Source organism: Schistocerca gregaria, chromosome 9 (genome assembly GCF_023897955.1).
Source record: "Schistocerca gregaria isolate iqSchGreg1 chromosome 9, iqSchGreg1.2, whole genome shotgun sequence".
Classification (NCBI taxonomy): Eukaryota; Metazoa; Arthropoda; class Insecta; order Orthoptera; family Acrididae; genus Schistocerca; species Schistocerca gregaria.
In genome coordinates, this window is record NC_064928.1 from 109,100,024 (window position 1) to 109,125,980 (window position 25,957).

Sequence of the window (25,957 nt, forward strand, 5' to 3'; positions counted from 1 at the left end):
TAGAAGCTTATCTCACTAGGGGTAAGATAGATACTGCCTACAGGAAAATTAAAGAGACCTTTGGAGAGAAGAGAACCACGTGTATGAATATCAAGAGCTCAGATGGCAGCCCAGTTCTAAGCAAAGAAGGGAAGGCAGAAAGGTGGAAGGAGTACATAGAAGGTTTATACAAGGGCGATGTACTTGTGGACAATATTATGGAAATAGAAGAGGATGTAGATGAAGACGAAATGGGAGATACGATACTGCGTGAAGAGTTTGACAGAGCACTGAAAGACCTGAGTCGAAACAAGGCCCCCGGAGTAGACAACATTCCATTAGAACTACTGACAGCCTTGGGAGAGCCAGTCATGACAAAACTCTACCATCTGGTGAGCAAGATGTATGAGACAGGCGAAATACCCTCAGACTTCAAGAAGAATATAATAATTCCAATCCCAAAGAAAGCAGGTGCTGACAGATGTGAACATTACCGAACTATCAGTTTAATAAGCCACGGCTGCAAAATACTAACGTGAATTCTTTACAGACGAATGGAAAAACTGGTAGATGCAGACCTCGGGGAGGATCAGTTTGGATTCCGTCGAAATGTTGGAACACGTGAGGCAATACTGACCTTACGACTTATCTTAGAAGAAAGATTAAGAAAAGGCAAACCTACGTTTCTAGCATTTGTAGACTTAGAGAAAGCTTTTGACAATGTTGACTGGAATACTCTTTTTCAAATTCTAAAGGTGGCAGGGGTAAAATACAGGGAGCGAAAGGCTATTTACAATTTGTACAGAAACCAGATGGCAGTAATAAGAGTCGAGGGGCATGAAAAGGAAGCAGTGGTTGGGAAAGGAGTGAGACAGGGTTGTAGCCTCTCCCCGATGTTATTCAATCTGTATATTGAGCAAGCAGTAAAGGAAACAAAAGAAAAATTTGGAGTAGGTATTAAAATTCATGGAGACAAAGTAAAAACTTTGAGGTTCGCCGATGACATTGTAATTCTGTCAGAGACGGCAAAGGACTTGGAAGAGCAGTTGAACGGAATGGACAGTGTCTTGAAAGGAGGATATAAGATGAACGAACATCAACAAGAGCAAAACGAGGATAATGGAATGTAGTCAAATTAAATCGGGTGATGCTGAGGGAATTAGATTAGGAAATGAGACACTTAAAGTAGTAAAGGAGTTTTGCTATTTAGGAAGTAAAATAACTGATGATGGTCGAAGTAGAGAGGATATAAAATGTAGACTGGCGATGGCAAGGAAAGCGTTTCTGAAGAAGAGAAATTTGTTAACATCGAATATAGATTTATGTATCAGGAAGTCGTTTCTGAAAGTATTTGTTTGGAGTGTAGCCATGTATGGAAGTGAAACTTGGACGATAACTAGTTTGGACAAGAAGAGAATAGAAGCTTTCGAAATGTGGTGCTACAGAAGAATACTGAAGATAAGGTGGATAGATCACGTAACTAATGAGGAGGTATTGAATAGGATTGGGGAGAAGAGAAGTTTGTGGCACAACTTGACTAGAAGAAGGGATCGGTTGGTAGGACATGTTTTGAGGCATCAAGGGATCACAAATCTAGCATTGGAGGGCAGCGTGGAGGGTAAAAATCGTAGAGGGAGACCGAGAGATGAGTACACTAAGCAGATTCAGAAGGATGTAGGTTGCAGTAGGTACTGGGAGATGAAGCAGCTTGCACAGGATAGAGTAGCATGGAGAGCTGCATCAAACCAGTCTCAGGACTGAAGACAACAACAACAACAACAACAACATAATCATTTAAAGAATTCTGGGTTGCAATACAGATAGTTCTACATTTATATGCCAGAGAATACAGTGACAGTAAATGTTGCTGTATACATTAATTATATGTATGGCATGATATAATAAATGCACTAAAAATGACCATGTCAGACTGTGGAGTTAATATGGACAAATAAAGATTATTATTATTATTACCTTTCTCAGACACTATGTCTGTTTAAAAATGTAAAGTGACACAGACCTTGATCAAGCGTGACTTCCTTTTAACTGTATGGTATATGTTACATTGCATTTAGGAACTTTTGGGTAATTGAACATGTATCAATAATTACAGATTTCTGTAGTTGTATATATATGTTTGGATGTAGCTGTATTGCTTTGGTGTACTGGTGAATATTGCATGGTATGACTCCTGTAGTTGATAGTATAATTGGTATAATGTCAACTTTAACCTGATGCCACATATACTTGACTTCCTCAGCCAGTTGGATGTATTTTTCAATTTTTTCTCCTGTTTTCTTCTGTATATTTGTTGTATTTGGTATGGATATTTCGTTAGTTGTGTTATTTTTTTCTTTTTATTGGTGAGTCAGGTTTGTTATGTGGTGGTGGTGGTTTATCTGTTATAATGGTTCTGTTCCAGTATAATTTGTATTCATCATTCTCCAGTACATTTTGTGGTGCATACTTGTATGTGGGAACGTGTTGTTTTATTATTTTATGTTGTATGGCAAGTTGTTGATGTATTTTTTTGCTACATTGTCATGTCTTCTGGGGGTAGTCTGTATTTGCTAGTATTGTAAATCCACTTGTTATGTGATCTACTGTTTCTATTTGTTGTTTGCAAAGTCTGCATTTATCCGTTGTGGTATTGGGATCTTTAATAATATGCTTGCTCTAATATCTAGTGTTTATTGTTTTATCATGTATTGCAATCATGAATCCTTCCGTCTCACTGATATATATTGTCTTTCTTTATCATGTTTTGGATGCGTCTTGATCGATGTGTGGCTGTGTTAGATGATAGGGGTGCTTGCCATGTAGCGTTTTCTTTTTCCAATCTACTTTCTTCATATCTGTTGATGTTATGTGATCTAAAGGGTTGTAGAAGTGGTTATGAAATTGCAGTGGTGTAGCCGATGTATTTATATGAGTTATTGCTATGTGTATTTGGCTAGTTTCTGCTTGTTCTAGAAAGGATTTTCTCAAATCGTCTACCTGTCCATAATGTAGGTTTTTTATATCGATAAATCTCCTTCCTCCTCCCTTTCTGCTTAATGTGAATCTTTCTGTTGCTGAATGTATGTGATGTATTCTATATTTATGGAATTGTGATCGAGTAAGTGTATTGAGTGCTTCTAGGTCTGTGTTACTCCATTTCACTACTCCAAGTCAGTAGGTCAATATTGGTATAGCATAAGTATTTATAGCTTTTGTCTTGTTTCTTGCTGTCAATTCTGTTTTCAGTACTTTTGTTAGTCTTTGTCTATATTTTTCTTTTAGTTCTTGTTTAATATTTGTATTATCTATTCCTATTTTTTGTTTGTATCCTAGATATTTATAGGCGTCTGTTTTTTCATCGCTTCTATGCAGTCGCTGTGGTTATCCAATATGTAATCATCTTGTTTTGTGCGTTTTCCCTTGACTATGATATTTTTCTTACATTTGTCTGTTCCAAAAGTCATATTTATATCATTGCTGAATACTTCTGTTATCTTTAGTAATTGGTTGAGGAGTTGATTTGTTGCTGACAGTAGTTTTAGATCATCCATGTATAGCAAATGTGTGATTTTGTGTGGGTATGTTCCAGTAATATTGTATCCATAATTTGTATTATTTAGCATGTTGGATAGTGGGTTCAGAGCAAGGCAGAACCAGAAAGGACTTAATGAGTATCCTTGGTATATTCCACGCTTAATCTGTATTGGCTGTGATGTGATATTATTTGAATTTGTTTGAATATTAAGTGTGGTTTTCCAATTTTTCATTACTATGTTTAGGAACTGTATCAATTTAGGATCTACTTTGTGTATTTCCAATATTTGTAGTAACCATGAGTGGGGCACACTATCAAAAGGTTTTTGGTAATCAATGTATGCTTAATGTGGCGACCTTTGTTTAGTTTTTGCTTGATATGTCCCTCTGCATCTATTAACAGTTGCTCTTTACATCCTTGTGCTCCTTTGCAACAGCGTTTTTTGTTCTTCATTCATAATTTTGTTCTATGTTGTATGTGTCATTAATTTCTGTGTAATGACTGAAGTTTATATTTTGTATATTGTTGGTATGCATGTTATGGGTGATATTTTGCTGAGTTTGCTGTGTCTGCTTGATCTTTAGGATTCAGATAAGTTATTCATGTGTAAGTGTATCAGGGAATGTGTATGGGTCTGCAGTGTAACTGTTAAACTGTGGCCTTTAAATATGTCTGCTTGTGTCTGTGTATGTGCGGATGGATATGTGTGTGTGTGTGTGCGCGCGCGAGTGTACACCTATCCTTTTTTTTCCCCTAAGGGAAGTCTTTCCGCTCCCGGGATTGGAATGACTCCTTACCCTCTCCCTTAAAACCCACACCCTTTCATTTTTCCCTCTCCTTCCTTCCTTCCTGACGAAGCAACTGCCAGTTGCGAAAGCTCGTAATTTTGTGTGTGTGTTTGTGTGTTTTGTTCATGTGCCTGTCTGCCGGCGCTTTCCCGCTTGGTAAGTCTTGGAATCTTTATTTTTAATATGTTAAATAATTTAGTTAGATGTGAATGTGTTGAGGTGAACCTCTTTAGCCAGAAATTTGCTATTTTTCTTTTCCAGGTGCTTTCCAATTGTGAGTAGAATTAATTGCTTGGGTGACTTCATTTTGCGAAATTATCACTTCAGACATTTGTGGTATCATCTTGTACATGTGTTTCTGCTTGTATCCACCATGCATGTCTTATGTTGTATCGGGCTTGACCATATGTTGCTCCAGATGTGTTCCATGTCTTATGTTTGGTGGATTGTCTATTTTAATGATTGTGTTATCTATTGTCTGGTGAAGTTTCTTTTGGTTTCTGTTGAATGTTTGGATTTGTTCCCTTCTATTTTCACTTTTTTTTGTATCTTCTAAGTTGTTTGGCCAATGCTTGTAATTTCTGCTTCTTTTAATCTAATTGCTCTATCGCTTCTTGTTGTGAGATTTTACCTAACCTTTTTCGTTTTTTGTCTGATATTTCTTTTCTTACAAATTGTGTTAGCTGTCCGATGTCTTTTCTCAGTTTTTCTATTCTCATCTGTAGCCTGTGTTGCCATGCTGGTTTTGTGCATTTCTTCTGTGTGTTGGTTGGTTCTGATCTCTGCGTAGTGTGTATAGTTAGTGTAGTGAGTGCTCCTATATAAACCAGTAGTTGTAACTCTTCTATAGTTGTGTTTTCATTTATTTTGTTGTTTCAACTTGTGGGTTATTTGGCAGCCTATGCAAGAATGGTCTAATGTCTGTATCTCTGTCTCTGTATTCTATATATGTCAGCTGCAATTTTTCTTCTATATCTAACATGTGTGTCACTTCATATTCTATTTGTACTTGTTCTTGTGGCAGTCTTAAGATTTTGTTTTCCTCTGATTGTTTAATTGATGTGTGTTCTTTGTTTGCTCTGGGATGTGTGAGTCCATTACTGTATTTTCTTCTTCTTCTGACTGCACATTATTTTGTTCCAGTATTTGTTGTACTTGTTTCATGTTTTCTAATTCTGACTGGGGTATCCTGTTATTTTTTATTATTACACATATCTGATCAGCTAGTCGTTCTGTCAAAAATTTTAATTCTGGGTATCTGGTAATAAATGTTGTGTATACTTGTGATCTGTATCCAGTTGTGTTGGTTCCTTGGTTAGCTGCTTGGTAATAACAGAACATGAGGTGTCAATTAACTTCATCTGGCCATCTCATCCTGTGTGTGTTTTCCTTCTAGGGTGGTTGCAGGATGTATATCCTGCAATATACCTCTATTTGGATTTAAATCATTTTCCAGTTGGCTAGCAGTGTCGTTACCATTGTGGGCGGGCATAGGGTTCAAACGTCATCTCCGACCATGACGGCACTTGTTTAAGGCTTCTTTAGTTCTGTCCTGAACCAACTACTCTCACTAAAAGGGGGGGGTTAGCCCTATTAGTGTTTTGTTCTTTTCGTCACCTTTTATGACTGGCAGAACATTACGGAGGCCTATTCTTTTCCCAGGCCTCCATGGGGATTATTATTATTATTATTATTATTATTATTATTATTATTATTATTATTATTATTATTATTATTGCTGAAATCTAAAACCTGTGTGTGAGGGCCAATCACTGTGTGTTTAGAATGGTGCTCTCCAGTCCGCATACAGCAAGATTGATGCTAAAGACCTCAACTGCTGCTAGACCATTAATGGCCACTAGAATACACTTAATGACACTGTGGGACACCATTCTCTTGACTATGGGGTTATTGTGGGAAGCACTAACTTTAGCCCAGGAAGTATTGTACACCAGAATTTCTGGATAAAAATCTGAAGTGAGCCCCTGAAACTCAACTCATGTAAGGTAGTGAGGATGTGATGTCACCTTGTGAGGTCATAAGCCCTTCGTAGATGAAATAAGACAGCAATAACCTGTTGACGTAAGTCAGAAGGTGTCTGGAGGGTAGACTACAGGCAAACCAAATTATCAGCAATGGAACAGCCTTGGTGAAAACCACCCTGGCATGGAGGCAGAAGGCCCCAAGACTCAAGGAGCCAAGCCAGCTAACAGCTCACCATGCAGGCAATGAATTGAACTCGAAGGCCAAAGTGAAGACACTGGTAGCAACCCTATTCCTCCTTTTGGTCCCCTATAGACACAATGGATAAAGGGTACACCATGTTGCTCCAACAGTTGGCATGTAGCCCATGACCAGAGTGAAAGAGATGCTAAGATGGAAAATGCCTTTAACCATGTTTAGATTACACAGGCCAACAATTGAAATTTTTTTTGCTAAAAATACCTGCCTATAATGCTTTTAGGGTAGGAAATTCAAACATGATACTTAAAAAACTGTATCGCCCACCATTTCTTAACATTTTATAGTTAAATTTATTAAATCAAGCAATTTGTTAATGAATTTAACAGCTTTTATACAATTAAAATAATTTAAAAAGGAAGTGTAATGAATGTATATTACGTTGGTAGTGCTGCTGAAAAACATTTGCTGGTAAAAAAAGATTGATTCTATTTTTGTGTTAGCAGATAGTGTTTTCTTTACTGTCAATGTAACCTCCCTATCCTGTTTCCTGTACATGTGCTCAGTACAATGTCTAATCATATTTTTAGAAACTCTGCTGACAGTTTTTGTAGTATTTGTTATGAATTTGTAATTAAAAAACACCAAAGAAACATTACAGACTTCATGGAGAAGGTTTATCTAACATACTTTTGATCTAAACTTAGCGATCAAGATGAAATTTGGGTGCTGCATAAGGTATGTTATGTGTGTTGAATATAGGAGAAAATGGTCCAAAAAGGAGACAAAGGTCTTTATATTTGCTGTTCCTATGATGTGGAGGGAGCCAAGAAATCATTCCAATGATTGCTGCTTTTACAGTGTTGATATTACTGGTCATAATTCGAAAAACAAGAAGGTAATAAGCTACCTTAGCCTTCCATCTGCCATTTGGCCAGTAGGGCATGGTGTCGATTTGCCAGTTCCTGAACCCCCAGATGCTTTAAGTTCTATTCCAACAGAAGTATTTTCTGGTGTACAATCTGATTTAGATGAACCAGATGATGATGAAGTCCATTGTAATACAGAAAGCCAAGTCCAAATTGTTTACTCAGACCGAGCTTAACAATTTGGTTAGGGATCTGGGATTAACGAAAGAAAAAGCTGAATTGCTTGGCTCCAGATTAACAGGAAAGAACTTATTGGCAGTTGGGACCAGGATATACATGTATAGAAAGAGAGCAGAAGATTTCCAAGTTTTTTGTCAACAAGAAGGTGATTTATAGTACTGCACAGATTAACAGGAAAGAACTTATTGGCAGTTGGGACCAGGATATACATGTATAGAAAGAGAGCAGCAAATTTCCAAGTTTTTTCAACAAGAAGGTGATTTATAGTACTGCACAGACATTGCTGGTCTGATGAATGATTTTGGTATTGAATATAAAAAGGAAGGCTGGTGGCAGTTTATTGATTCATCCAAAACCAGTTTAAAGGCTCTTATTACACAATGGTAACATTTGCGCATATGATCTATGAAAACCTAGAAATAGTGCTAAATAAAATAGGCTATTCTGCTTATGGTTGGATGATGTGTGGCGATCTAAAAGTATCATGCATGCTCCTTGATCAGCAAGGTGGCTTTACCAAATTTCCATGTTTCTTTTGTGAATGGTACAGTAGGGCTATGGATCAACACTGGTGCAGAAAGGACTGACATGTGAGGGAGCCTTTAAAACCTGGTGAGAAGAAAATTCTACACAAAAACCGTGTAGATCCAAAAAACTTACTCCTACCACCTCAAGGCCTAATGAAACAGTTTGTCATGGCTTTGCCTAAAGATGGACCATGCTTTAAGTATCCCTGCCAAAAGTTTCCACGCCTTTCAGAAGCTAAACTAAAAGAATGCATCTTTGTCAGACCTGACATTAGAAAATTGATATTTGATGTTAACTTTGAATCCATAATGACCTAAAATGGGAAAGAAGCATGGGTATCATTCAATCAAGTTGTTACAAAGTTCTTAGGACATGAAAGACCCAAAATAGCTGCAATGTTAAAGAAGTTTAAAACTTTAGAATGTTTAATGAGTCTGAAAGTTCACTTTTTGAACAGTCACCTTGATTACTTCCTGGACAACATGGGAGATGTTAGTGAGGAGCAAGAGAGCATTTTCACCAGGACATTAAAGTGATGGAAAACTGCTGCCAAGACCATTGGAATACCAGCATGATGGGGGACTACTGTTAATCTCTTCACCAAGAAGTCCAGCAAGTGACTCATCATAGAAAAAGCTACGCAAGAAGCTTCAAAGAAATAAGAGAAAGAAAATACAAACCAATCAAAGCTGACAACTGAAACCTCTATTACCACATATCATTGTTTTAAGTAGCTTATTATAAATACAAACCATGCTTATGTTGTAATAAAGTATTGTGTTAATTTCCCTGCTTACTGTATAATTTTTCGTTCACTTATGTCATTAATGGGGAGTGACAGTCACCAGTGTTAGCCAGGTTGTCACAAACAAGCAAAGCCTTTGACTGGACAGGGAATGCTGTTTTAATCAAAACTGAAGACCCTTTTCATTCTGGAAAGGGCTATAGCTGCCGCAATCTTTTCCTCTTCAGTCTTTACAAATACTGAACACATTGTGACCAAAAACGAATCCATCTATCCTTGTACTAACCAGGCATTGTGGGGAGCTTTTCCTCTGCTTGTTCCTCAGCCCTACATTCCTCTCATGGAGGAGCCAGGAAAGGAAACATTTTAGGGTCATACCTCCTTGTGGAACAAAATCTTTTGTTCTGAAGAGGAGAAAGCTTCATCCATTTCATATGCACATCATCTGCCATGGTGCCACCAATTAAATGAGGACACTCTCCACATGCACCACCCACCCTTAGCAATGCCTATCTGGGCAGTTCTCATGCCCCATTCACAATTGGAACACACTCCTTGGCATACATTGAGAATTTTCAGCTCAGGCACCAATAGTGTTGTTCCTGCATGGTTAGGAGGCTACCACCATGCAAGTATTTGATGACCCCTCTAGACAATGGAATGGCTGCCATGAAATGTTTTTGGCATGTAACCATATTAAAGGGGGGGGGGCAGGGTGCAGGGTGCACGGTGGGTGGGTGCGTGGGTGCAGGGTTGGTCGGTGCGTGGGTGCGTGGGTGCAGGGTTGGTCGGTGCGTGGGTGCGTGGGTGCAGGGTTGGTCGGTGCGTGGGTGCCTGGGTGCAGGGTTGGTCGGTGCGTGGGTGCCTGGGTGCAGGGTTGGTCGGTGCGTGGGTGCCTGGGTGCAGGGTTGGTCGGTGCGTGGGTGCCTGGGTGCAGGGTTGGTCGGTGTGTGGGTGCCTGGGTGCAGGGTTGGTCGGTGCGTGGGTGCCTGGGTGCAGGGTTGGTCGGTGCGTGGGTGCCTGGGTGCAGGGTTGGTCGGTGCGTGGGTGCCTGGGTGCAGGGTTGGTCGGTGCGTGGGTGCCTGGGTGCAGGGTTGGTCGGTGCGTGGGTGCCTGGGTGCAGGGTTGGTCGGTGCGTGGGTGCCTGGGTGCAGGGTTGGTCGGTGCGTGGGTGCCTGGGTGCAGGGTTGGTCGGTGCGTGGGTGCCTGGGTGCAGGGTTGGTCGGTGCGTGGGTGCCTGGGTGCAGGGTTGGTCGGTGCGTGGGTGCCTGGGTGCAGGGTTGGTCGGTGCGTGGGTGCCTGGGTGCAGGGTTGGTCGGTGCGTGGGTGCCTGGGTGCAGGGTTGGTCGGTGCGTGGGTGAAGCGTGCAGGGTTGGTCGGTGCGTGGGTGAAGGGTGCAGGGTGCAGGGTTGGTCGGTGCGTGGGTGAAGGGTGCAGGGTGCAGGGTTGGTCGGTGCGTGGGTGAAGGGTGCAGGGTGCAGGGTTGGTCGGTGCGTGGGTGAAGGGTGCAGGGTGCAGGGTTGGTCGGTGGGTGAAGGGTGCAGTGTGCAGGGTTGGTCGGTGGGTGAAGGGTGCAGTGTGCAGGGTTGGTCGGTGGGTGAAGGGTGCAGTGTGCAGGGTTGGTCGGTGGGTGAAGGGTGCAGTGTGCAGGGTTGGTCGGTGGGTGAAGGGTGCAGGGTGCAGGGTTGGTCGGTGGGTGAAGGGTGCAGGGTGCAGGGTTGGTCGGTGGGTGAAGGGTGCAGGGTGCAGGGTTGGTCGGTGGGTGAAGGGTGCAGGGTGCAGGGTTGGTCGGTGGGTGAAGGGTGCAGGGTGCAGGGTTGGTCGGTGGGTGAAGGGTGCAGGGTGCAGGGTTGGTCGGTGGGTGAAGGGTGCAGGGTGCAGGGTTGGTCGGTGGGTGAAGGGTGCAGGGTGCAGGGTTGGTCGGTGGGTGAAGGGTGCAGGGTGCAGGGTTGGTCGGTGGGTGAAGGGTGCAGGGTGCAGGGTTGGTCGGTGGGTGAAGGGTGCAGGGTGCAGGGTTGGTCGGTGGGTGAAGGGTGCAGGGTGCAGGGTTGGTCGGTGGGTGAAGGGTGCAGGGTGCAGGGTTGGTCGGTGGGTGAAGGGTGCAGGGTGCAGGGTTGGTCGGTGGGTGAAGGGTGCAGGGTGCAGGGTTGGTCGGTGGGTGAAGGGTGCAGGGTGCAGGGTTGGTCGGTGGGTGAAGGGTGCAGGGTGCAGGGTTGGTCGGTGGGTGAAGGGTGCAGGGTGCAGGGTTGGTCGGTGGGTGAAGGGTGCAGGGTGCAGGGTTGGTCGGTGGGTGAAGGGTGCAGGGTGCAGGGTTGGTCGGTGGGTGAAGGGTGCAGGGTGCAGGGTTGGTCGGTGGGTGAAGGGTGCAGGGTGCAGGGTTGGTCGGTGGGTGAAGGGTGCAGGGTGCAGGGTTGGTCGGTGGGTGAAGGGTGCAGGGTGCAGGGTTGGTCGGTGGGTGAAGGGTGCAGGGTGCAGGGTTGGTCGGTGGGTGAAGGGTGCAGGGTGCAGGGTTGGTCGGTGGGTGAAGGGTGCAGGGTGCAGGGTGCAGGGTTGGTCGGTGGGTGAAGGGTGCAGGGTGCAAGGTTGGTCGGTGGGTGAAGGGTGCAGGGTGCAAGGTTGGTCGGTGGGTGAAGGGTGCAGGGTGCAAGGTTGGTCGGTGGGTGAAGGGTGCAGGGTTGGTGGGAAGTGACTTGCCACCAAAATCTTCAGGAATGATTAGTGCAAGGAAGGTTGCCCTAAGTGAAATGGAAAACTAAGGTCTGAAATTGTGTACTATGTCCAAGTCAGAACTGCATGAGAAAGTGGAAAGGCAGAGGGGGAGACGGATAGTGTCAGTATAAGTTTACAGCACAGAAAGGGAAGCAGTGCTGCAAAGGTTAGAGCTCCACAGTAATCAAGCACTTACTCTCAAAAAAGTTATAGAACCCCACGAGAGGGAGGGGGGGGGGGGGGGGGGTTCTCACACTGTTGTTCCAAATATGTAATGTTATATCCCATTAATCTAAGAACCTCGACCAATGTGGTAAGTTATTTAAAGGATTACTTTGTAGACAGGAAAACAAAGGATACTACATAATTATTATGGTTTGCACTTTGCTAGTAATAATTTAAATGAATTTTTGATGTGGGAAGGTGCATGTCATATGCCATTACTATTTATACATAGGACCCCAAGTCATACATTGTGAAAGACAATATGAAAAATTGACCATTTTTGACATGGTATGCAAGTAAATGGTTGATATCTGAGTTACCTGTAGTTTTAAATAAGTTAGTTCATTATTTAAACTATAGTAGTATTAAATGGAAGCTTTATGTGAACATCTTTGTTAAAATTGTATAAATGAACTGATAGAAATCAAACAAAAAATATCCAGGAGCACAATCATTACTAATTAAAAAATCAAAAAAGTATCTGCAATAAATTAAAGCAGTATCATTTGGAAGTTTAACAACTGGTTATAAAATAAATGTGATTTTGGCTGAAGACCATCATCCAAGTCCAAATACAAAGAAATCACTTGATGGTTCTTATTGAAAAAATGGACATACCATGTTCGATAGCAGTATTTTTAGGGCATGCTTTAGGTATAGAGGATAAAGTGTTTAACTATACTGACATCTTGAGAAGATATAAAATTAAATAAGCAAATGAATTTTCAAGGTTTTGGAGGAAGGATAGTACATTACATTCACAACTTTTCCCCAGAATTGACTGGTTGGGTTTGTAATATTTTTGGTAGGGTAGCGGCAAGCTTGTTAACGGAAAAAAGTTTTGCTTTGAAAGAAATGCTTTTGGTTGCACTTTTATATCTCTTGTTACTTTTTTTTCAGGGTGATCAGTAAGTGAAGTAAGATGATCTAGCCAAATCTATTACATATAAAACAATTATTTCAAGATTTGGAGAGATGGTTACTGAAGAAACAGCATAGTCTACACTGCCTTGCAATAACAGGGTGTCAAGGCTAGTGTTTGTGGCATGTGGTGTGTAGTAATTTGCTTAATTCCATAGAGCTCCAGCCTTACATGAAACATCACCAGGGTGGGATCCTGGGCTGGGGATAGGAAGACACATCATGAAGGTGTACAAGAGAAGGGAGCAAATAAATGAACACTTAATGCGGTAAGCTCCTAATGTTATGATTAACGTTGATGGTGTACTAAAGTATTTTTAGTAAATATCTTTCTAGGAAGATTACAGAACATTAAGTAAGACAGGATACAATGACATATACAATATTAGCAGAATGAGGCACAGGATTTAGGAGCCAGTGGAAGTAAGTCTAAATAAAGAAATGTGAGAAAGGGAACCAGAGAGCTTTTACCGATAGCACTGGAACAGCTATTTCTAAGTAAGTGGTAAAGGAAGATTCAGACTACCCTGAAGTCAAGGATAGATTTGTGAAAAAAGTTTGTTATGAAAAGAGAAGTGTAATTATATGCAGTATGGTAGGAGGAAGAGTGAAAGGAGGGAATATACCAGGAAGGGTGGACCAATGCCTGCTTCTCCTTTGATGAGTAGTGGATGTGCATAGAGGGTGTGGTACAGAAGGGCACCACATCAAAACAACTGAAGGATGAAGATATGGAAATGGAATGGTGAGGCCTGAAAAGAGTATGTCTAATGACATGCAAAACTAAGGTGTTTTATCCAAAACAGTAATTGCAGTTTTGAGGATTATCACGGTGATTTGTGACAAGGACAGCTTGAGCTACTGCACATAATGACTGAAAATTATCTAGTAAGAGGTTGAAATCTATCATTATAAAATTGGTGCAAAAAAACAACTTGTGACTAAGCTGTCAAGTGCATTAAACATTGCGACACCATGAAAGTAGCTTACAGTCTAATGACTTGACAACATAGGCAGACAAATACAGGACATTATCTCAGTTGAACAAGTATGGCCATTTAGGATTTGATCTGGAGTTTGTCTGAAGAGATTTATGTACACAACAGGGAATGTTATCAAAAAACTGAATAGGCACTGAGATCCAATTTTTTAAAATATAACTTTAGTTGTGTGAAAACAGAGAAACAGTTTACAGGCAACAGTAGAATGTAGTAACGAGGTGAGAGCACAAAGGATGGGAGAGTGTGAAGAGGGACAATAATGTGTAGGAGCAAGAGTGATAGGAATAAAGGGGCAAGAGAATTGAGTCCGTAATCAGAGTAAGAAAAGGAGGAGGCACAGTGAAGCAAAGGAGTGGAAATGGGCTGATAGAATGTGGTGACTCAGGGATGCAAGTCATTGAGCACAGAGGAAAAAGAAATACTCATCTAAAAATGCTTGTAATTAAGAGCATTAAGCACAGAAGCAGAAGATACTCCTGAACGTCTATTTACATATGCCTTCTTTAAATGCAACTGATTATGAAATTCTGTATTCATTTCATTAAAATAAAAAGGAAATATTTTGATAATGTAGGCAGCAAAACATACTTTGTAGATGGCTTCATGAATAGGTCGGTTATGAAGGACATCTGCAGCATTGACATCTGCACCAGATTCTAAAAGCATTTGCGCACAGGCTACTGAATTAAGCTCACAAGCTGAAAAGAAGACAATACATTTACAAGGTTAAAACTTACAAAGTACATACATGAATACTGCATTCTAGTAGATAACTGCAATTTTTTTTAAATCTAGTCATAACAAAATATGAATATAGAAAGTTTTCTAGTGTCTCTGAAACACACACATTGCACAGGTGAATTTGGTCACCAAGACATCAATAAGAGTTCTCTAGAATGCTCCTCAAACCACTGTCACACAGTTCTGGCTCTGAGACATGGACAATTATACTGCTGAAAGAGGACATTGCTGTCTGGCAAGACAACAAGCATGAATAGATGCAGGTGGTTCACAACTGTAAGTGTGTCTTCAATTACTAGCATAGGTCCCATGGAAGTTAAGGAAAATCTCTCTCATAGCATAATCCTGCTCCCACAACCATGTAACCATGGTGCACTGCACATTTCATGTCAGTATTCACCTCAATTATGGTGTTTGTGGAGACAACCATTGACTTGGTGTGGCAAAATGTGATTCGCCCAAAGAGCCAAATGTTTGCATTTATTGACAGTTGAATCCTCATGATCCCATGCCCACTGCATTCATAATTGACTATAATGTTGTCTCGACATGTGAACACACAGGGGTCATATGTTGCAGAGCTCCATGTTCAATGTGTACAATGTATGTTGTGGTCAGAAACACGTATGCATGCACCAGCATTGTGTTCTTTTGGTAGAGAAGCCACAGACCACCATCTGTCCTACATTACAGAGCAGACAAGCCACTGAACCCCACATTCTGAAGAGTTGTGGATGTCTAACCATTTACCAACTAGTGGTAGTTTCACTATCCTACCCCTTTTTGCAGATACTGACTATAGTAACCTGTGAATATTCAACCAGCTTCACTCTTTGTGAGATACTCATTCACAGTCGCTGTGTAATAGTAATCTGCCCTTTGTCAAAGTCACTTATCTCAATAGATTTCCCCATTTGCAGCTCATATCTGCTAGAGTGATCCCCCATCTGTTTGTTTTGCATATGTACATCTTCATACATTTGTTGACGTGTCATGTACCCAAAACCCCATGAGACAGCATCTGATATCAGTGGTCTGTGGTCATAATGTTTTGGCTGATCAGTTACATTCTATGAGTAGTAGTATGGAACTTCAGAAATATAAATGTCTTAGGGAAGGTAGAAAATCTGCAAACATTTAGTGAGGTTCAGTGATATGGAAAGTAAGGACTTCTGGTCCAGAAAATATAGGGTAGCATCAAGAACAGCATAAAGCTGTTGTGTTATTTGGTTAAATTTTCCATAGATCACCTGAATAAATATTTTATCAAAACAATGTGGAACAATTCTGTTTACAGGATATGAACACGTGACCAGTGTTAATATTAATAAACACATTTTCCATCCTACTACACTTATAGTCAAGGCTTTTTTTTTACTGGCTACCAGTTTTTAAGTAGAAATAAGTCAGTGGAATGGAAGGAGTTATCCAGGAGAAAAGATCTGTAGTTAGATTTAAAACTAGCTCTGTCACCTGTGTCTTTATATGTTATTGGACAAATGAGCAAAAATTTTTGTTGCTGATTACTGAAGGCCATTTTTATGATGAATTTCATTGGAGAATGTATGTACTGTGAATCAACAGTTAAATTGTCTAGCTCCTTAAAGAGGCACCTACATGTCAGTGGGTGAATACCACATCATCATCATCATCATCATCATCATCATCATCATCATCTCCTCCTCTCTTATCTCAGACATTATGTCTGGTCAAAAGTAGAAAATGACGCAGACCTTGATCAAGCGTGACTTCCTTTTAACTGTATGGTATATGTTATATTGCATTTAGGAACTTTCAGGTAATTGAACATGTACCAATAATTACGGATTTCTGTAGTTGTATATATATAAGTTTGGATGTAGCTGTATTGCATTGATGTACTGGTGGATATTGTGTGGTATGACTCCTGTAGTTGATAGTATAATTGGTATAATGTCAACTTTATCCTGATGCCACATATACTTGACTTCCTCAGCCAGTTGGATGTATTTTTCAATTTTTTCTCCTGTTTTCTTTTGTATATTTGTTGTATTGGGTATGGATATTTTGATTAGTTGTGTTAATTTCTTCTTTTTATTGGTGAGTATGATGTCAGGTTTGTTATGTGGTGGTGGTTTATCTGTTATAATGGTTCTGTTCCAGTATAATTTGTATTCATCATTCTCCAGTACATTTTTTGGTGCATATTTGTATGTGGGAAAGTGTTGTTTTATTATTTTATGTTGTATGGCAAGTTGTTGATGTACTTTTTTGCTACATTGTCATGTCTTCTGGGGGGTAGTCTGTATTTGCTAGTATTGTACATCCACTTGTTATGTGATCTACTGTTTCTATTTGTTGTTTGCAAAGTCTGCATTTATCTGTTGTGGTATTGGGATCTTTAATAATATGCTTGCTCTAATATCTAGTGTTTATTGTTTGATCCTGTATTGCAATCATGAATCCTTCCATCTCACTGTATATATTGCCTTTTCTTAGCCATGTGTTGGATGCGTCTTGATCGATGTGTGGCTGTGTTAGATGATAGGGGTGCTTGCCATGTAGCGTTTTCTTTTTCCAATCTACTTTCTTCATATCTGTTGATGTTATGTGATCTAAAGGGTTGTAGAAGTGGTTATGAAATTGCAGTGGTGTAGCCGATGTATTTATATGAGTTATTGCTATGTGTATTTGGCTAGTTTCTGCTTGTTCTAGAAAGGATTTTCTCAAATTGTCTACCTGTCCATAATGTAGGTTTTTTATGTCGATAAATCTCCTTCCTCCTCCCTTTCTGCTTAATGTGAATCTTTCTGTTGCTGAATGTATGTGATGCATTCTATATTTGTGGCATTGTGATCGAGTAAGTATACTGAGTGCTCCTAGGTCTGTGTTACTCCGTTTCACTACTCCAAATGAGTAGGTCAATATTGGTATAGCATAAGTATTTATAGCTTTTGTCTTGTTTCTTGCTGTCAATTCTGTTTTCAGTATTTTTGTTAGTCTTTGTCTATATTTTTCTTTTAGTTCTTCTTTAATATTTGTATTATCTATTCCTATTTTTTGTCTGTATCCTAAATATTTATAGGCGTCTGTTTTTTCATTGCTTTTATGCAGTCGCTGTGGTTATCCAACATGTAATCATCTTGTTTTGTGTGTTTTCCCTTGACTATGATATTTTTCTTACATTTGTCCATTCCAAAAGCCATATTTACATCATTGCTGGATACTTCTGTTATCAAACTTCCTGGCAGATTAAAACTGTGTGCCCGACCGAGACTCGAACTAGGGACCTTTCCCTTTCGCGGGCAAGTGCTCTACCATCTGAGCTACCGAAGCACGACTCACGCCCGGTACTCTCAGCTTTACTTCTGGCAGAAGTAAAGCTGAGTACCGGGCATGAGTCTTGCTTCGGTAGCTCAGATAGTAGAGCACTTGCACACAAAAGGCAAAGGTCCCGAGTTCGAGTCTCGGTCGGGCACACAGTTTTAATCTGCCATGAAGTTTCATATCAGTGCACACTCCGCTGCAGAGTCAAAACCTCATTCTGAGGACTTCTGTTATCTTTAGTAATTGGTTGAGTAGTTGATTTGTTGCTGCCAGTATTTTCAGATCATCCATGTATAGATAGCAAATGTGTGATTTTGTGTGGGTATGTTCCAGTAATATTATATCCATAATTTGTATTATTTTGCATGTTGGATAGTGGGTTCAGAGCAAGGCAGAACCAGAAAGGACTTAATGAGTATCCTTGGTGTATTCCATGCTTAATCTGTATTGGCTGTGATGTGATATTATTTGAATTCTTTTGGATATTAAGTGTGGTTTTCCAATTTTTTCATTACTATGTTTAGAAACTCTATTAATTTAGGATCTACTTTATATATTTCCAAAATCTGTAGTAACCATGAGCAGGGTACACTATCAAAAGCTTTTTGGTAATCGATAGTGTGTAGTGCAGTGACCTTTGTTTAGTTTTAGCTTGGTATGTCAGCTCTGCATCTATTATCAGTTGCTCTTTACATCCTCTTGCTTCTTTGCAGCAGCCTTTTTGTTCTTCATTTATAATTTTGTTCTGTACTGTATGTGTCAATTTCTGTGTAATGACTGAAGTTAATACTTTTTATATTGTTGGTAGGCATGTTATGGTGCAATATTTTGCTGGGTTTGCTGTGTCTGCTTGATCTTTGGGATTCAGGTAAGTTATTCCTTGTGTAAGTGTATCAGGGACTGTGTATGGGTCTGCAATATAACTGAAAATTTAGTTAGATGTGAATGTGTTGAGGTGAACTTCTTTAGCCAGAAATTTGCTATTTTTCTTTTCCAGGTGCTTTCCAATTGTGAGTAGAATTAATTGCTTTGGTGACTTCATGTTTCAAAATTATCACTTCAGGCAATTGTGGTATCATCTTGTATGTGTCAGTTTCTTCTTGTATCCACTGTGCATGCCTGTTATGTTGTACCGGGTTTGACCGTATGTTGCTCCAGATGTGTTCCATGTCTTATGTATGGTGGATTGTCTATTTTAATGAGTGTGTTATCTATTGTCTGGTAAAATTTCTTTTGGTTTCTGTTGAATGTTTGGATTTGTTCCCTTCTATTTTCACTTTTTTTGTATCTTCTAAGTTGTTTGGCCAATGCTTGTAATTTCTGCTTCTTTTCATCTAATTGCTCTATCGCTTCTTGTTGTGAGATTTTACCTAACCTTTTTCGTTTTTTGTCTGATATTTCTTTTCTTACAAATTGTGTTAGCTGTCCGATGTCTTTTCTCAGTTTTTCTATTCTCATCTGTAGCCTGTGTTGCCATGCTGGTTTTGTGCATTTCTTCTGTGTGTTGGTTGGTTCCGATCTCTGCGTAGTGTGTATAGTTAGTGTAGTGAGTGCTCCTATATAAACCAGTAGTTGTAACTCTTCTATAGTTGTGTTTTCATTTATTTTGTTGTTTCAACTTGTGGGTTATTTGGCGGCCTATGCAAGAATGGTCTAATGTATGTATCTCTGTCTTTGTATTCTATATATGTCAGCTGCAATTTTTCTTCTATATCTAACATGTGTGTCACTTCGTGTTCTATTTGTACTTGTTCTGGTGGCAGTCTTAAGATTTTGTTTTCCTCTGATTTTTTAATTGATGTGTGTTGTTCTTTGTTTGTTTGCTCTGGGATGTGAGAGTCCATTACTGTATTTTCTTCGACTTCTGACTGCACATTATTTTGTTCCAGTATTTGTTGTACTTGTTGTTTGATGTTTTCTAATTCTGTCTGGGGCATCCTGTAATTTTTGATTATTACATGGATCCGATCAGCTAGTCGTCTTTCTGTCAAAAATTTTAATTCTGTGTATCTGGTAATAAATGTTGTGTATACTTGTGATCCGTATCTAGTTGTGTTGGTTCCTAGGTTTGTTGCTTGGTAATGACAGAACATGAGGTGTCAATTAACTTCATCTGACCATCTCATCCTCTGTTTTCCTTCTAGGGTGGTTGCAGGAAGCATATCCTGCAAAACACCTCTATTTGGATTTAAATCATTTTCCAGTTGGCTAGCAGTGTCGTTACCATTGTGGGCGGGCATAGGGTTCAAGTGTCGTCCCCAACCATGACGGTGCTTGTCCGAAGCTTCTTTAGTTCTGTCCTGAACCAACTAATCACACTCAAAGGGGGGTTAGCCCTATTAGTGGTTTGTTCTTTTAATTGCCTTTTACGACTTGCAGAACATACCGGAGGCCTATTCTTTTCCCAGGCCTCCACGGGGATTATTATTATTATTATTATTATTATTATTATTATTATTATTATTATTATTATTATTATTATTATTATTATTATTATTATTATTATTATTGTGATTATTATTACTGTTGCTGTCCACTTTTGTGCTATCAATGCATTGTCAGTGATGAGCTACCACAGAAAATTATTCCACGAGACATTACTGTGTGGATATATGCTAAATATATATCAGGTGGTTAACATTTTTGTTTCCAAGATTAACATTAATACAAACAGCAAAAGTAGCTGACCTTATTTGTTTCAGAAGCTCAGTAATATACTGCTTCTAGTGCAAGTTTTCATCAACATGGACACCCAAGAATTTGGAGAATTGCACCTCATTTACTGACTGCTGCTCGTATGCTAAATCAATCTTTGGTATAACTATTTGTTGTGCAGAAATGAATATAGCTTTTTTTTTTCAAAATTTAAACTATATATCTTGAATGGTATTTACTGTAACAGTAGTATCATCTGCAAAAATACCTATTTTGCCTGTAGAATATTAAATGTGTCATTGACACATATAAGGAATAGGAGTGAATTGTACCCTATGGGACTGACTCTTATTTCTCCCTAGTCACTAAAATTTTCTATTCTTTCAACATTGTTTGAATTATTCACACAAACACCATGGACAAACAGAAAATACTGAAAGGCAATATTTTATTATTTCAAGCTTGTAATATTTAGTGGTTGAATGTGTAAGTGACATTCTCAGTTGAGCAATCCTTTTCGAATCCAAACTGTGATTTGCTAAGTGAGTTGTTTGTACTTAAATGTAAGACCAGTCTTCAGTGCATTACTTTTTCTAATATTCTGGAAGATGTCAGTAAGGAAGCTGGACAAAAATTATTAAATTCTCTGTGGCAGTGGTGCATTATATCCATCACTAAGGACATAACTTATTAAATTACAACAATGTTTCGGAATTCTTTATGAAATTCCATCAACACAACATGAGCTGATGTCTCTTAGAATGTTTATTATTCTATTAATTTCTGTGAAGCATGTTGTGCTACTTGTATTTGGTTAAAGGTTTGTGGAATGATACTTTTATACATTCCCTTGCTTCTTCGACTGAACAATTTCATTTTGTGTTTGCTGCTACATTTAGAAAGTTAATGTTAAAATGCTTGAAACTTGTGAACTATCAGTCACAATAGCATCATTTAGTTTAACTGATATCAGATCTTGTACAATGACTAGCTGTCATGTCTCCTGTTGGATGATACTCCATGTAAAACCTCCTGACAGACAAAACTATGTGCTGGACCATTACTCAAAGTTGGGACCTTTGCCTTGTGTGGGCAAGTGCTCTACCAGCTAAGCTACCCATGTGTGACTCGTGACCCATCCTTGCAGCTCTATGTCTGCCAGTATGTCATCTTGTACTTTCCACATTTCATGGAAGTCCTCCTGTGAAACTTGCACTCCTGGTATACTGATGTGAAACACCACTGCAGAGTGAAAATTCATTGTGGAAACCACCAGCAAATTGCAGCTAAGTCATGTCTCTGCAATTTCCTTTCTTCCAGGAGTCCCGTACATTTTGCAGGAGAACTTCCATGAAGTTTGGGAAATACGAGAAGAGATACTGCAGAAGTAAAGCTGCAAGGATGAGTCAAGCTGGTGTAGCTCAGTTAATAGAGCACTTGCCGACAAAAAGCAAAGGTCCCAGGCTTGTCTCGTTGTCTAACACAGTTCTCATTTGACAGGAACTTTTGTATCAACGCACGCACGCACGCACGCACGCACGCACGCACGCACACACGCACACACGCACACACGCACACACGCACACACGCACACACGCACACACGCACACACGCACACACGCACACACGCACACACGCACACACGCACACACGCACACACGCACACACGCACACACGCACACACGCACACACGCACACACGCACACACGCACACACGCACACACGCACACACGCACACACGCACACACGCACACACGCACACACGCACACACGCACACACGCACACACGCACACACGCACACACGCACACACGCACACACGCACGCACGCACTGCTGCAGAGTGAAAATTCATTCTGTAATATTCCATGTACTTTTAATCTTATTGTGTATGTTATTTCTGTCAGGACATGCATACTACTGAACATTTTAATGACTTTCTTCAAAATATTTCAATTTTTTGTAGTAAACAAGTAATAAGTAATGTCAGTCAGAGCTTTACTTACTTTGATCTCTATATAATGTCCCTCTTCCTCTCACATTCGATTTTAATTCTTTTAATCATCCATGGCTTACTTTTTTATGGATCATCTTGGCAATTTTTAGTAAAAGAACTTTCAAGTATTTACACAGATTATGGAATAAATTGAATTTGACATTAGCATTTGTATCTATATATACCTCATACTGTACCACCACTTTTAACTTACTCTTAAAACATTTTATACCGTTCTCATTAGGTAAGCTTCCCTGCGTTGTACAAATGTGCCTCAGGGTTTTGAAGTGCCATGAAATGTTTTCAATCAGTACCCTACTATTTTGCTGCATAAGATTTGGAAAATTTGTCACTGAATCAGCATGAAACACCCTAATAATAATTTTAGTTCATTTTTCCTGTCCATATCTATTAAGAAATTTCACCATAATCTCCACAAACTACTGTTTCTTCTGGTCTGACAGGTTGCTCAATAACGCATCTAGATTCCTCAAAAGTAGCTCAAACTTTCCTAGAGATGATCTGCAGACTGTTACAAGTCCCATAGAAGTATTCTGCAGTAGCAACTCACAAGTACATGCTTCTAAGTTTTGATCCATACAAAAACTATTTGTTTCCAACTTCGGGTCTCACTTTTACATATGTTGCAACTACTTTTCCATGTTAACTCTACATGAAAGTGATCAAAGTCTCTAATCCGTGCTATTTAACTTCATCCCTGTGGTTATACAGTGTTCAGAGAGTCACAGAACATTATTACTTCAGAATTTTCCACATTTTCTAGGCATACAGAAGGTCCTATCTGTTTTTCAACCTTCTAATGTTCTAATAAAACAATTTTATTTTTCTGGTAACTGTTACGTCCGTTAAGATCCTGTTCTTCTCCAATTTTTTTGGTAGTGTGTCTGTAACCCAGCTAACATAAGAAAATATGCCCCTTTTGACTACAATAATTGCTGTGATTTTGTCATGTGTGCTTGTCTCAATCCCCTACACTTCTTGCAGGATGATCAACTTAACTTTCCTTCCCCACCTATTTAGGTGCAGGCCATGATTAGTCCATCCCTACATCCCAATTGCAGCAACAGGCACATCACATATGTGAGACTGTTTCAGTCAAAAGCAATTTGCCCAATTCATTGTTTGCACGTCTACAGCCATGTTAACACAGGACTGGTCATGTCACTCCAAAACCTCCAACCCACCTCCCCACCCATTTTATAGTAACAGTATTAGACACTACTTGCAAATTATGGAGAGCAGTGCAATGTAACCAAAACCTAGTAAAGCTCCATGACTGCTGCCAATTATGTCCAAGTGCTTGAGTGCAATCATCTACCATGGCTGCCAGATGAGTACGACTCATTAAGAATACGAGAATAGGTGAGGGAATGAGTTACTTTGAACAAGTCAGCGAAAAATTTTTTTCTTTCATGGAAACTGACAGTAAAGCAATGCCAACAAGAGTAATTAAAGGGCGCAGAGGGAGGCGCAGAGGGAGGCGCAGAGGGAGGCGCAGAGGGAGGCGCAGAGGGAGGCGCAGAGGGAGGCGCAGAGGGAGGCGCAGAGGGAGGCGCAGAGGGAGGCGCAGAGGGAGGCGCAGAGGGAGGCGCAGAGGGAGGCGCAGAGGGAGGCGCAGAGGGAGGCGCAGAGGGAGGCGCAGAGGGAGGCGCAGAGGGAGGCGCAGAGGGAGGCGCAGAGGGAGGCGCAGAGGGAGGCGCAGAGGGAGGCGCAGAGGGAGGCGCAGAGGGAGGCGCAGAGGGAGGCGCAGAGGGAGGCGCAGAGGGAGGCGCAGAGGGAGGCGCAGAGGGAGGCGCAGAGGGAGGCGCAGAGGGAGGCGCAGAGGGAGGCGCAGAGGGAGGCGCAGAGGGAGGCGCAGAGGGAGGCGCAGAGGGAGGTAGAGAGGGAGGCGCAGAGGGAGGTAGAGAGGGAGGCGCAGAGGGAGGTAGAGAGGGAGGCGCAGAGGGAGGTAGAGAGGGAGGCGCAGAGGGAGGTAGAGAGGGAGGCGCAGAGGGAGGTAGAGAGGGAGGCGCAGAGGGAGGTAGAGAGGGAGGCGCAGAGGGAGGTAGAGAGGGAGGCGCAGAGGGAGGTAGAGAGGGAGGCGCAGAGGGAGGTAGAGAGGGAGGCGCAGAGGGAGGTAGAGAGGGAGGCGCAGAGGGAGGTAGAGAGGGAGGCGCAGAGGGAGGTAGAGAGGGAGGCGCAGAGGGAGGTAGAGAGGGAGGCGCAGAGGGAGGTAGAGAGGGAGGCGCAGAGGGAGGTAGAGAGGGAGGCGCAGAGGGAGGTAGAGAGGGAGGCGCAGAGGGAGGTAGAGAGGGAGGCGCAGAGGGAGGTAGAGAGGGAGGCGCAGAGGGAGGTAGACAGGGAGGCGCAGAGGGAGGTAGACAGGGAGGCGCAGAGGGAGGTAGAGAGGGAGGCGCAGAGGGAGGTAGAGAGGGAGGCGCAGGGGGAGGTAGAGAGGGAGGCGCAGGGGGAGGTAGAGAGGGAGGCGCAGGGGGAGGTAGAGAGGGAGGCGCAGGGGGAGGTAGAGAGGGAGGCGCAGGGGGAGGTAGAGAAAGAGGCGCAGGGGGAGGTAGAGAGGGAGGCGCAGGGGGAGGTAGAGAGGGAGGCGCAGGGGGAGGTAGAGAGGGAGGCGCAGGGGGAGGTAGAGAGGGAGGCGCAGGGGGAGGTAGAGAGGGAGGCGCAGGGGGAGGTAGAGAGGGAGGCGCAGGGGGAGGTAGAGAGGGAGGCGCAGGGGGAGGTAGAGAGGGAGGCGCAGGGGGAGGTAGAGAGGGAGGCGCAGGGGGAGGTAGAGAGGGAGGCGCAGGGGGAGGTAGAGAGGGAGGCGCAGGGGGAGGTAGAGAGGGAGGCGCAGGGGGAGGTAGAGAGGGAGGCGCAGGGGGAGGTAGAGAGGGAGGCGCAGGGGGAGGTAGAGAGGGAGGCGCAGGGGGAGGTAGAGAGGGAGGCGCAGGGGGAGGTAGAGAGGGAGGCGCAGGGGGAGGTAGAGAGGGAGGCGCAGGGGGAGGTAGAGAGGGAGGCGCAGGGGGAGGTAGAGAGGGAGGCGCAGGGGGAGGTAGAGAGGGAGGCGCAGGGGGAGGTAGAGAGGGAGGCGCAGGGGGAGGTAGAGAGGGAGGCGCAGGGGGAGGTAGAGAGGGAGGCGCAGGGGGAGGTAGAGAGGGAGGCGCAGGGGGAGGTAGAGAGGGAGGCGCAGGGGGAGGTAGAGAGGGAGGCGCAGGGGGAGGTAGAGAGGGAGGCGCAGGGGGAGGTAGAGAGGGAGGCGCAGGGGGAGGTAGAGAGGGAGGCGCAGGGGGAGGTAGAGAGGGAGGCGCAGGGGGAGGTAGAGAGGGAGGCGCAGGGGGAGGTAGAGAGGGAGGCGCAGGGGGAGGTAGAGAGGGAGGCGCAGGGGGAGGTAGAGAGGGAGGCGCAGGGGGAGGTAGAGAGGGAGGCGCAGGGGGAGGTAGAGAGGGAGGCGCAGGGGGAGGTAGAGAGGGAGGCGCAGGGGGAGGTAGAGAGGGAGGCGCAGGGGGAGGTAGAGAGGGAGGCGCAGGGGGAGGTAGAGAGGGA

At 42.3% G+C, this 25,957-nt stretch overlaps 1 protein-coding gene across 1 annotated transcript in view; it reads right to left on the reverse strand.

Annotated features, from left to right (window-relative positions):
- The window catches only part of LOC126291600 (ankyrin repeat and SOCS box protein 3-like), a 291,789-nt gene that overhangs the window by 168,587 nt on the left and 97,245 nt on the right, over positions 1-25,957 (reverse strand). Inside the window, exon 4 of the mRNA XM_049985135.1 lies at positions 14,310-14,419. Within this exon, the coding sequence (XP_049841092.1) occupies positions 14,310-14,419 (110 nt within the window). The remainder of the gene's footprint in view (positions 1-14,309; positions 14,420-25,957) is intronic.